Here is a 13204-nt window from a genome sequence, read left to right as displayed (position 1 = left end):
TGAATAAATAGAGAAAATATTTTTTACTGATTTTTTGGTTATATAATCTTAAGAGTTATTTGTCAAAACAAGAAGTACATATAACAGGCAGAGTGTGATTTTTAAATTGACAGTATCTCTTTAAAGGAGGTTATTGGCAACAACTAATCTCACACTAGTATAAATTAGGAGTAACTGAACTGAAGTCAACAAAGTTATACTAGTGAAAAACTGGTGTATATGAAATCACAGTGTATCTCAATATATTCAGTAGAGAATTCCAAGTAACAGAACCTTATTACTGGAAGAAGAGATCTAATTGGAATTACAGAATAGTCATTAATCTTTAAGAATTGCCCTACACGAAGTTCAAGATTGCTATAAAATGAACATATGCAAAATGATTTTTATAAATAAATATGTCATCAATATGTCGCTTTCCACATACAAAGCATTTCTAGATAATTTGTGCCTGATAAATTAGCCACTTACATTGCAGGAATCTTTACATTCATATAATTACACCTATCTTCAAACATTTTTGTTTGCCATTACGAACAATAACTTTACAATTGTGTTTTATTTGCAGCATCTGGCGAGGCCCAAATATAAACTGCACAGACAGTTCGGGTTACACTGCTTTACACCACGCAGCTTTAAATGGACACAAGTAAGTGCCATGTGCCCAATATTTATGACCGTATTTCTCTGGATAAACTTAAAGCTTGTAGCATAACACTGACTTCTTCTTTGAGTATTGTCCCTATGGGTTCCACTTCAGTTGTTCCTGGACCCCATGTGACTTTGATCAGAAAATTTTGGTAGCAGTGCCCAGTGTTCCTTCTAATTTTTCCCGCCCATGTGCGGAATGAATTTTGTTATGAGCACCAATATGGAGTGATGTGTGACACATTGCCTCCATATTGGTGCACATAACAAAATTAATGTGGTGGGATGGGGCCAAGGGGTTCAGAGTGTGGGAGGAGGCTGAAGGCTGGGGTGCGAGGGGGTGAGGGCTCTGGCTGGGGGTGTGGGCTCTGGGGTGGGGCCAGGGATGAGGGGCTCAGGGCTAGGGCAGAGAGTTGGTATGTGGGGTGGGGGCTCTGGAATAGGGCCAGGGATGAGGGGCTCAGGAGTGGGGCAGATGGTTGGGGTGCGGAGGAGGGGTTGAGGGCTCCAGCTAGAGGTGCGGGCGCTGGGGTGGGACTGGAAATGAGGGGTTTGGAGTGCAGTGGGGCTCCCCGGGGCTATGGTGGGGAGAGTGGACTCCCTGCAGCTCTCTCTCCCCGCAGCAGCACGTGGGTGGCAGGGGAGAGGTCCTTCTCCCCCAGCCACGGCAGGTCCAGGCCTAGCTGGATCGGGGCCAAGGGAGGGGTGCCTGTCCCCCAGCCACGGCAGGTTCGGGGCTGTGCTGAGTCAGGGACGCAGCAGGGGCCAGGGTGTCACAGCAGTTCCGGGGCTTGGGGAGAGGCATCTCTCCCCATCACAGCCCTGAGTGCCTGCTCAGCGCTTAATAAGCAGCTCCTCGGCCACACAGCTTAGAGGGAACTTAGGCAGTGCCCATTTGGTCTCCATCTGTACCATAGCTATCCTCATGCCCTATATCGAGTATATATAGGGCAGTGTCAGACGAACTGCCCTCAGTTCCTTCTCAATAGCTTCAGCTTCACATGGAGCAACTTGCAATATGCACTTCTTTACAAGTCTGCTTTTAGAACTAGTTTTTCCTATAATTTAGTAATTATATATTGACCTCCTTAGTTTTATTTTTTTGTTAGTGTTTGAGGGGATTTTTTCCAAGATAACTTTCATCTCATTTCAAGCCCCATGCCTGCCCTTGTTTGAGGTCGCCCCCTCCAACTCCCTGAGGGGTTTCTCCTTTTTCTTTTGAAGGAAATTATTTTCCTTCCTTGGGTTATGCCTGGATCCCAAGGTTTTAAGCATTGCCTAAGTTACCAGCAGTGGGTATTACAGCAGCAGCCAAGGGCCTTCTCAGATCCAATGCAGTTAATGGAGAGTTTTCTAGAGGCCAAAGGATTGCTAGTGGCAGAATTTCCCAGGGCCTTGACATCACACAGGTCGGACCTGAGAGAGACCTGGGAGGGCGACATCAAGTCAGTAACATGCACTCTAAGGGGTCCACCCCCAGGGAAGTCCTCCAAGATGGTCAGACTGACCACTAGGCCATGGGAAATCCAGGGGGAATGTTGGTTGGGCTTGGACATGAGACCACCAGTGAAACAACCAGTTATCTCAAGCAACTGGCCACTACTCCATGACCGAGTTCCCCCCAAGCTAGGGAAGATACTGTCAGTGCCAGCCCCATAACTTAATAATCCTGTGGGCAGACAGGGTACATCAAGAGAGATGCTATCTTATGGAATGTGAATACATCCAGGACTGGACTGCAGAAACCCACCTATTGAAAAGGGTTCTCCCCAAGTTGATGGTGCCATTGATGGTCTAGAGGAAGGGAGTTCAAGGACTCTTGGATTCCACCTGTAGTCAGACAATGGTCAGTGGTCCAAGCCTCCTTAGTAGGAGATGATGGCACTCCTAAAAGTTTGATTCACCTATAGTGTATACATGGCAATGTGAATGCTTACCCCGACCAATGTTTACAACTGACCGTGGGGGGACATACCAAGGTTATAATCATAGCTCTGGCTGAGAAATTGGCCTACCCTATAATCATAAGCTCGGACTGGCCATTATTTGGCAAGTTATTAACGAACATGCCCACGAGTGAACATGGGTCCAGATTGGTCATTGCAGAATTAACCCCAAAGCCTGGTAAACCTTGGGAAATTGGAAGACCCTAAGCAGGGCACATCACAAGCAACATGGTCATAAACCCTGTAGGGAAGGAAGGAAGGAAGAGGTAATCAACTTCCAGGGTTGGAGTTTTGTGGAGGGACAGAGGAACGACCCTATACTTAGAGAAAAGGAGGCATTAGCAATTAAGTGGGCCATGGATTCCCTCAGGTATTTCCTGCTGGGCAGTCCCTTCTCCTTGATCATTGATCATGTTCCTCTATGCTGGCTCCATACCATGAAAGATCTGAACCCGCATATAATATGGTGGTGTCTCATGTTACAGTCCAACAGCATCAGGGTGCAACATCAGGTGGGAAAGGACCACACTAGAATCAATTTTTTTTCTGCGGGAAATTGGAGATGGAGGTGACCTGCCTGGAGATTGTCCTTACAACTTGAGGAGTGGGATATGTGAGCTGGCATGTCTTCACCCTATTGAGGAGGAAGCTAACAAGCTCTTCAAAGAAGGTAGCTAATGAGCTTTTCTGGGTCCAGGCAGCACTAACCAGGCACACCGTCAGGGCTTGCTTGGGCTTAAAAATAGGGAAACCTGCCACAGAAAGGGGTGACAACTCAGGGAAGACTCAGAGACTGCTGGTTCTTCTTTGAGTGATTGCTCATGTCCATTCCATTGTAGGTGTGTGTGCTCGCCACATGCATTGGTGCCCGAAGTTTTTTCCCTCAGTGGTATCTGTAGCTACTAAAAGGAAGAGGGGTGTCTAAGGATCGACTCTAACCCTGATCAGCACAATAAAAAGCCTGCCAACAAGCTGGGCTCCAAAAGGTGAATGAGAAACTGCCCAAGAAACTGAACACTTTTCTCCCCCTTTTTCCTTTCTTTACTTTGATCCCCCCCATCCTTGGGGAGGCGGGAAAGACCTTTATTTTGTCTGGCTATACTGTTGTATACTCCAAGCAAGGGAAGGACTCTGTGAGTGCCAGAGAAGGGAAGCAACCCAAATCGTGGTCTGGTGGGAACTCAAGGGGTCTCCACCCGTCACATGGACAAGTGTAAGACTTCCTAAAGACTGGCGTTCTGCTCAGCTGACAGGACTCATTCAGTAACAGCCTGTAGACTTGTTACAAGTATGGGGAGCTGTAGTGAGTACCCACAAGTGGTATCTGGCCGGGAGAAGAATGTCAGGCAGCACTGGAGGGGACAGACACAAGGGGTTTTTGCCAAAGGCCCAAGGATGGGTCTCGGTGGGTAGCTCCATTTTGTTTCCTTGCTCCAGGTGGGAGTTTGGTTGGAGAAGAAATTTGGGCTGGACCCCCACAGGCACCATGCATTGTGTATATCATGTGAAAAATTCTGGGGGTGCTCCTGTCCTTATTTGGGGTCTTCTAGAATTAGACCTCTTTGCCACTGCCTCAGTAGGAAGTGTTAGAAATTTTGTTCAAGAGGTGGCTTGGGTCGTCACCCATAGGGCAAGTCTACATTAGAAGCACTACATTGGTGTAGGTGCACTGCTTTAGCGTGTCTGGTGAAGACACTCTATGCCGACAGGAGAGAGCTCTCCACTAGAGGCAGAAGCTATGTTGGCAGGAGATCCTCTCCCACTGACATAGCAATGATGTGCACAGTGCTTAGGTTGCTGTAACTTGTGTCGCTCAGTGGGGTGGCTTTTTCACACCTCTGAGCAACGTAAGTTATATCGATATGAGTGGTAGTGTAGACATGGCCAGACTCTGTTAGAGATCATTTAGAGGTAATTACAGCTTTCCATCCCATGGTCAAAGGACTCTCAATCTTTGCTCACCCCACTTCTTGATTTATTAAAGGATGATCAAACCTTTTACTGCATCTTAGACAACTGATCTTGGCATGGGATTTAAGCTTGTTCCTCAGTGCCCTGATGAGACTTCCTTTTGAACTATTGGATCCCTTCTACACCTCTCTAAGAAAATTGCATTCATAGTGGCTATTATATCTGGTAGGAGAATTGGAGAATTAGGAGCTTTAATGACTGACCTTCTACACCACCTATTATAAAGAAAACATCCTTGCTTGTTACCTAAGGTCACTACATATTTCCACATTAACCAGGTCACTCAGCTGTTGGATTTCTACCTCAAACCTCACCAAACTAAAGATGAAGCTTCTCTTCATATCCTAAATATCAAAAGACCATTAGCCCTTTATTTGGAAAGGACTAAACTCTTTAGGGCCTTCCCCAGATTGTTTGTCTCTTTCACACATAGAGTTAGTGGAGCTCCTGTCTTGACCCAGAGACTTTCTAAGTGGTTCTCTCAATATATCCTCTCTTGTTACAAGGCTACTGATATCCAACCACCTCCTTGGGTCATAGCCCACACCACTAGATCACAGTCTACCTCTACAGCCCTATCAAAGAATGTTTCAATTGCAGAAATATGCAAAGTTGCCACATAGGCTTTGATTCACACCTTTTCTAAATATTATGTTCTAGTTCACACCAGGGTATTTGTTGCCTGTGGTTCCGCAGTTTCCAGTCAGCCTTAGATTTGTCTCCGAAGCACCTATCTCCTTAGAGGGTACTGTTTGGGAGTCATCTGTAGGGACAATACTTTAAGAAGAAGTTACTTATCTGGTACAGTAACTGGAATTCTTTGAGATGTTTGTCCCTATGGATGCTCCACCACCTACTCTCCTTTACCTCTGCTTCAGAGTTTTTGCCTTATGGACTTTGCAATAAATAAAGAACTGAGGATAGTTTGTCCGACACTGCCTTATATATCTTCGGTATGGGCCACAAAGATAGCAAGGGCACATGTTTAGACTGAATGGATACTGCTACCAAAAGTCTCAAATTAGAGGCACATGTGCACCTAAATGGAACACTCATTCTCTTAGAACTCCAGTTAATGTACCTCTTCATCTTAACACGGGGGAAAACAGTCTAATAAATTGACTTAACAAAAATATTTGAATTAAACTCCTTTCCCAAGTCGCACATATACAGAAGAATTTCTGAGAGTATATGATTGGCACTGAAGAGACAATATCATAATCAAACAATTAGAACAGGAAAATGAGAATCAGAATCAGAGTTTTGGATTCTGTTTTGATTGTTCCACTGTCTCTTGTTTGTCTTTGAGCAAATCTCTTAGCCTCTCTGCGTTGATTACCCCATTTGAAATTGTGGCTATTAATACTGTCATGTCTTTTCATAGTTTGAAGAAGAGTTGGCCATCAAGACTGGAGATAAGGGCCTGATCCAAAGCCTATTGAAGTTAATGGAAAGACTTGCATTGACTTCAGTGGGCTTTGGATCAGATCTAAATAAAATAACATAGACCCCGAATTATTGTATTCCTAAGTCTATTTTGTTCACAAATAGTTACACTCTTGGCTGAAGAAAGGTGAAGTAAGATAGGAAAGACAGGGTATTTATTATGTGTGATTAATTGTATTACACAAACCTGCCATTTCTCTAATATTACTATAGATCATATTCGTCTTACAGTCCATAAGTGCTAATTTTATTTCTAAATTAACAGACGTAAGAGAAAATAATGCTAAGGTCAGTATTGTGAATCCTCCAAGTTTCACTCCTGGAGCTAGGTTCAGAATAGTCAATTACTGTCATTTATCTCCCTGGAATTAGCCCAAAGTAATTAATGTAGTCCACTAAACTTTGAAAAAACAGAAACATCATGGGCCTTTTCTTATGATTTATTCCTTGTGCAACTGTGTATTCCCAGTTGTCAGAAGACCAAGGCTTAGCTTGCAAAAACTGCCCATTTTTTTTAGTGTAGCTGTGAATATTTCAGAAAATATGGGAGTATTGAACACAAACCATCGCTTTGCTACTTTAAAAAGTGAAAATCTGAGCAGAAGCATAAATGTTGCAATGATATGCAGAACCAGCCATAGACTTCAGGCTAATCATAATAACATATTAGCATTCTCCAACATAAGGAGGGTATGATGCCTCTTTAGGTCTATTTACATTATCTATTTAGTTAGTGTTTTCATAGATTACACTATTTTTTCTTTCAGAGGTTAGGATATTATTTTCAAACACAATCATTGTTAACCTAACTCTACTTCCATTGAAGTCAAACGCAGGTTTAGGCAGGATTTTTTAAAAATAGGATTACTGCAAAAATGGCTAGAATTTGAAACTTGAGAGTTGGTATAGACATATGGCACAATCCTATGGGGTATAAGTACCTCCTGACAGTTGTAGAGCATCCTCAACTCCGACTGACTTCAAAATCAATTCTGAGCATGCTCATTATAATTTGGTAAGAGTTAGGAATACCTAATGAAGCCTCAGTCTCCCCGTGACCACTCTGAGAGATCACAATGCACATTTATGCTGCCCATTTTGACAGGGAAGAGGACAGCTGCTTCCTTGAGCAAAGGGATGAGCAAAGCAGGAGCATCTGCTGGGAAAATTTATGTGAGGGAAATTGTAAATATCACACTGGTACACACAGGTTTCAAACTTGTCCAAAAACACTGCCTGTCTTATCATCAGGGACAGAAAACAAAACAAGAGTGCATTTTTTCTGAAGATCCTGTGATTGGGTATCTGCATATTTGTTACATTCAATAGTATTTTCCAAATATCCAGCTTTTACTATGTTTTCAAAAAAGGAAATATCTCTCTGTGTTGAAACAAAAGAGTTGTCACAATGTAAACCTGTTAAAAACAGTCTCCAGCCAAACAAAAAACAACCACCAAGTGTGGAAATTAACTCTTCCCCCTTCCCATTCACCTCAATAAATTTTTTTGTGAATTTCACATGTAAATGAAAACAATTTACTGTAAAATTAAACAAAGACAATGTCTTTTTTCCCTTTTAATTTTAAATAGCAAAAGAAATGAAATGACAAAAGGTACATTAAAATGTTAGGGTTGCAAATTAAAATCACAAATAGTCAGAAAATTAAAAAAATAGCATTTTCTACAGCAACATTAATTGGCTGTATTGCAGATATATTGCATTGTCTGTTCCTGCCTTTTTCTGGTTAAGTTTGTAGGTTATAATAAATACATTAGTATTTACTATAAAATATACAGGATGCACAATGGAGCCGAATCAACATTGTTACTGGAGTTTTAATTTTGACGTTTTCTGATTGTTTGTTTGTGATTTTAAATACGTACCTTTAACATTGCTTTAATGTGGTTATTCACATTTATATAGAACGTTTCTCTTAAATCCTTTAAAGCTATTTTTTTAGCTTTAGTCCATGACCTCTGATTCTTGTGTCCTATCAAAACAGCTTTTATCCTATCAGTTTCATGGCATCCACAGTACATACTCTTCAAATGAGCTGTTAGAAAGACATCCATTCCTTACATTTTTGATAGATGTCTGTAGTAAGTTAAGGTTACCTTGGCACTCTGAAAGAGTAGAAGATAACAAACAACCTTGAACATCAAAGTCTATTTTAGCAAAAGAAGAAACGTTGGCCAGAACATAGAGGTTATTTACCACCAAATGCGTAATATGTTATGTTAGACCTCACAATAATTGTCCTATCAGTAGCAAACTCAGTACTTTGTAAAGTGCTGTGGGAGACCTAGAGCATGAAAAATGCCTTCAAATCAAATTCAGAACTATTCTAATTACACTTTTTTACCAGTTCATTCTATCATTTCTATCATTGTTCTATTCTGTATCTTTTATATCTCACCAATCATCTTTTTTTACTGCCAGTGTTCATCATTGTGTACTGCAGCCTACTAGTAGTCTAAGAAGTTATTCAGGGGATGATATAATACATTCCTTTAAGATGTCATTTATGGCCATCCAATATTTCTATTGTACGTCCTTATTTTCTATTTGAAATCATTCTTGGTATGTTTGTCATCACTCCCAGGTCTTTTTATTGCTTAGTGTTCAGTTAAAAGTATACTCTTTAGGCAACTTTTATCCCCTTTGACTTCATTAATTTGTATCTGCCCAAACTGCAACTTCTGAGCTATCCATGCTCATAAACACTATAGCTTTCCCTGAATTTTGATTTCATTGGTCTACATCATTTGCTGGTTCATCTGATTTGGAGAAAACAAAAGTATAAAATATGTATTTACTTACTACTACATCTTAGTTGTATTTTGATCAAAATATTTTGTTTATAGAATAAATATTGAACCTAATCCCAATGCAGTACTCCATTCATTATCTTCTGTGTTTTTTAACTTTTTACTAGTACAGTATGCTTCACTTTAAACAGCGTATTATATTTTTTCAATTGAGTGGCTCTACTATTGTCCTGAAGCACAACTCCTAGGTTAACTATGCCCATCAGCCACTTGAGGCAGTTCAAGAAACATTTTTGTTGGATGTCAAAGTGTTGGCCTCCTAAGAGCCCACATCATGCCAAACCTCTCAGCCATTTGCTTCCACCAGGAAGTAGTTGAAACACAGCAGTGATTGGACTTGTTTCTTGGGTCCACCTCTTTTGGATCAAAGAAGTAGTAGGGCTAACCTTGCTTCCTGTGGCCTTTTTTCACAGTTTGACCTTCTCAGTGGTAGGTAAAGCCCAGCATAAGATGTCACTCAAGACCCAAGTCCATTAGACTGCACAGCCTTTATTTGGCCTCCCTGTGCCAGATTTGTCATGTCTTCTTCTGAAGGCAGCAGTGCTCTTTCAGTGGCAAGATATGGGTGTATCTCAGTCACTGGTAGGTTTTCTCCCTCCTTTGTCCAGTCTCTCTGACAGTATGCCATTGTTCTTATTGCCGTGTTTGGGACAGATTTAGGGACCACAACTATTTCCCCAGGGTTTGCATTTGCCTGTACTTTTAGTCAAGTCCTAAGTTCTTAATGTATTAAATAATGTTTTTTGCAGTCTGCTTTGAAAGTACTCCTAAGATTTTTGATACTGCCAGTTTTTAAAGACAGGGCTGGCTCAGGGTTTTTTGCCGCCCCAAGCGGTGAAGGGGGAAAAAAAAAAAAGCGCGATCGGCGGCACTTCGGCAGCAGCTCAATGGCGCCACTTCATTCCTCGGCGGCGGGTCCTTCGCTCTGAGAGGGACTGAGGGACCTGCTGCCGAATTGCCGTCGAAGACCCGGACGTGCCGCCTTTTCCCATTGGCCGCCCCAAGCACCTACTTCGTTCGCTGGTGCCTGGAGCCGGCCCTCCTTAAAGAGCCAATGTTTGCTTGTCAAGAACTGCCTCTACTAGCTTATGGGTGTAGTTAACTTGTTAATTATTCAGGGCTGTCAGAAGATCATTCCATCCATGAGAAGACAAATTTAAAGGTAGGACACAACTGATTTATTTTTTAGCATACTTGCTAACTGTAGCTCATACCATACCATCATTTTTAAGCAGAACTTCCTATTGAAATCAATATGGAATTTTGCTTAAAAAACAGTGGCTTAATATAGCACCTTCTATTTAATCTCTTATTATAAAGTATGGTAAATCCCTACAAATTACAATTTAAAAATGCTAACAGGAACAAGATATAGATGAAAAAATAATAAAGTTGTTTTGTTCCTCGTTGATCTTGGGAAATGGAGATTAAGAAGCCAAAAATGAAAACAGGATTTCCAGGGAGATTAGTAAACACCCAAGTGTGGTATCGTTAGATGATCTCTTGCTATGGGACTCTGTGGAGGCAATGTCATGAAGAAAAAAAGGGGTTACTTACCAAGAGTAACTCTCGTACTCTAAATAAACTGCCTTCCACTCTTGCACTGTGCTTCAGAGCTCAACTCATAGCAAGACTTCTGAAGGGGAAGAGGAACTAGGGAGTGGAATTCTTATACCTTCATTCTGTGCAATATAAGTCTGGAGGGACATGCATGTGCTCTCTTACTGTCAGCTACTGTTTTAAAAGGTTCAGTGACTATGTGGATAGGCTCATGTGTCTTACAGTGTGTCTCTGTGGAGGCAATGCATTAAAAGAACCAGCATTATTGTCAGTGAGTAACGTCTTTATTCAGTCAATAAAATAAAGAAGAAACATGAAATTCAGCATTTTGGTCTATGTTTTGCAATCTGTATTCAGTTCTTAGGCAAATTAATTTCAGTAGGTTTGCATGAATGACTGTGGGATTTGGCTCATCTGTTATTAAGAATAAACATTTTGACAATGTGTACAAATTTTATAAAACAAGCTGTCCTCTCAATTTTTAGCTTTTTTCCTTCCTTCCCCCCTGTTTTCCAGGGATATAGTTCTCAAATTACTTCAGTATGAAGCATCAACTAATGTGGCAGATAACAAAGGTTATTTTCCTATACACTTGGCTGCTTGGAAAGGAGATGTAGATATTGTGAAGATTCTCATCCATCATGGGCCATCACACTCCAGAGTGAATGAACAGGTGAAGTGATTAAAAATCTTTGTTTATGTCATCAGAAAATAAAAGTAAGTATTGTTTAGGTTTGACAGAGTTACAGCCAGATTCAGCAAAATATGTCTGTTTTCCATGCAATTTAATGCTCTAGAAACTTATTTTGGGTTTGGTAAAGTCTTCCATGTTGCATGTGCAGAATATATTTTCTGCTGAATTGGGCATAGGCACTAAAGAAACTATATTTAAGGAAGATTGAGACATTGCTATTTGTTTCTAGAGTCCTTTTGAAGGCAAAACAAGCTTTCACAATACAATCAAGTACAATAAGCAACATACTCACTTATAACATATTCACTTCCTTAAAAACTTTTATGCAGTAAATTACAATATTTTCCTATCTATTTGGAATGTAACATAAGACAAATTTATTGTGCATACATATACTACAAACAAATATGGTATGTGTATATATATATATGAATAACAGGGGCTAAATGATCCATCCCTTCAGCTGTATGGCAAATGCTGGCAAAAAAGATATCATAGTAGGTAGGGGGCAGGGTCTATTCAACAGGCTGTTAGCTGGTGATATAGCTGCTGCAAGACCCTCTGTGGCTGTTATGCATGTTTCATGATAGTTGCACTTGTGGGATTAGTGGCCAGACAGCAGCCGATCCTTGAGCAGAAACCATATCATCTGACCCCCAGGCTCAAGGTATTTTCCTAATCCCACCAGAGCTGTAAATTAGTCTGTCTAATGGCACTACCTGGCCAGGAAACTCTCAGTGACTTGCAGTATAACAGATTCTCTAGACTCCCAGCCCACTCTGGAGATGGTTCCTGTTCCTGCCCCAGCCTTGCCTAGGCCCCATTCCAGCCTTGTCCGTGGGCTGTTCCAATCGTGTTCCAGATCTGTTATACACCTGCTCCAGCTTGCATCTGCCTCCTCACCCCCAGACCCTTGGACTCTGACCATCCATCTTTGACTTTTGGCATGTATCTGGATTTCAGCTACAATACTCATTTGGCTTTGTCTACGGACTCTGATTTCAGTTTTGACCCCAGCGTGTGCCTGGACCCTGGTGCCAGCACTGCCCTTATCCCAGTCCGGACCCCGATGTCTGGCTTCAATCTCTGCTCCATCCACAATGCCTGACTACCTGGAACCAGCACCTAACAAGGACAAGACTAGTTGAGTTACGGGATTATCACACTGTCAATGTGATGCACTCTTCTGCAGTGTGAGTGCTGCTTCTATGAAAGAAAGAAGCAAGATAATTTCTATGGCTAAACCTGGCCACCATCTTGAAGAGACTTCTCAGGCTTCCTTATAGTTCCTGGGTTCTTTGTCAGCACACTTTGAGAAGTAGGGCTGGTTGAAGAAGGTGTTGATTTTTTTCATGAAAAAATTAGAAAAAAATGGAAAGTTTTCATTTCATTAGAAATTTTGTGTTTTTTTCATTTTTAAGAAAAACATTCAAAATGAACTACATGAAAATATTCATTTTGCTTCAAACTGAAAAATTGCATGTCTTTTTGGGGGGAGGGGGAGTTCCTTCCTTTTCTGAATGAAATAAAAATTGCATTTAATTTGTTATTAAATTTTTCATTACAAAAATCAAACCAAATTAAAATTTTTCATGACAAAAATTTTGACCAGCTGTACTCTAAATCTGCTTCCTGAAGTAATGATTTGCTAGGAGCTGCTGCCAGTGCACAAAGGAATAATGAACAGCTGCTGGCCTTACTGAGGCTCTGCAGGTCCTCGCCAAAGGGCAAACCATCCCTGTTAGCCTGCACAAAGGCAAGAAGAACTCACTTGCTAGAGAAGAGGCCCTCCCTGAAAGAACAGATGAGTCAGAAGATGAGGTAAGAGTTGTCAGCCCCTTTCAATCTATGTCCCTACCCCCAGCAGTCATTAGGTGAAGTAATAAATGCTTCATGAAGGCTTATGCTTTTTAAAAATTCTTTTTTCTATCCTCCAGAGAAAAATCCTAAGAGTCTGGCTAAGACCTTCCTTGGAAACTTCCGTAACGTTGTTCAGACAATTATTTGCCTCAGCTCCTAAGACTAAATTCATAAGTATAAGTGCCCAGGCTTTGGCACTCCCTAAGTCTTGTTGTTTTGTTGTGCCACCAGCCTCCCCAGTTTCCTCCTC

At 41.4% G+C, this 13204-nt stretch overlaps 1 protein-coding gene across 2 annotated transcripts in view; it reads left to right on the top strand.

Annotated features, from left to right (window-relative positions):
- ANKS1B (ankyrin repeat and sterile alpha motif domain containing 1B) overlaps positions 1-13204 on the top strand; it is a 758955-nt gene that overhangs the window by 106546 nt on the left and 639205 nt on the right. For both annotated transcript variants that reach the window (XM_054028751.1, XM_054028742.1), the window contains exons 2-3: positions 569-649; positions 10917-11073. In XM_054028751.1, coding sequence (XP_053884726.1) covers positions 569-649; positions 10917-11073 — 238 coding nt within the window. The remainder of the gene's footprint in view (positions 1-568; positions 650-10916; positions 11074-13204) is intronic.

Source organism: Malaclemys terrapin, chromosome 1, assembly GCF_027887155.1.
Source record: "Malaclemys terrapin pileata isolate rMalTer1 chromosome 1, rMalTer1.hap1, whole genome shotgun sequence".
Classification (NCBI taxonomy): Eukaryota; Metazoa; Chordata; order Testudines; family Emydidae; genus Malaclemys; species Malaclemys terrapin.
The sequence above is the reverse complement of the archived record's forward strand: the minus strand, read 5'-3'. Positions and strand labels throughout refer to the sequence as shown.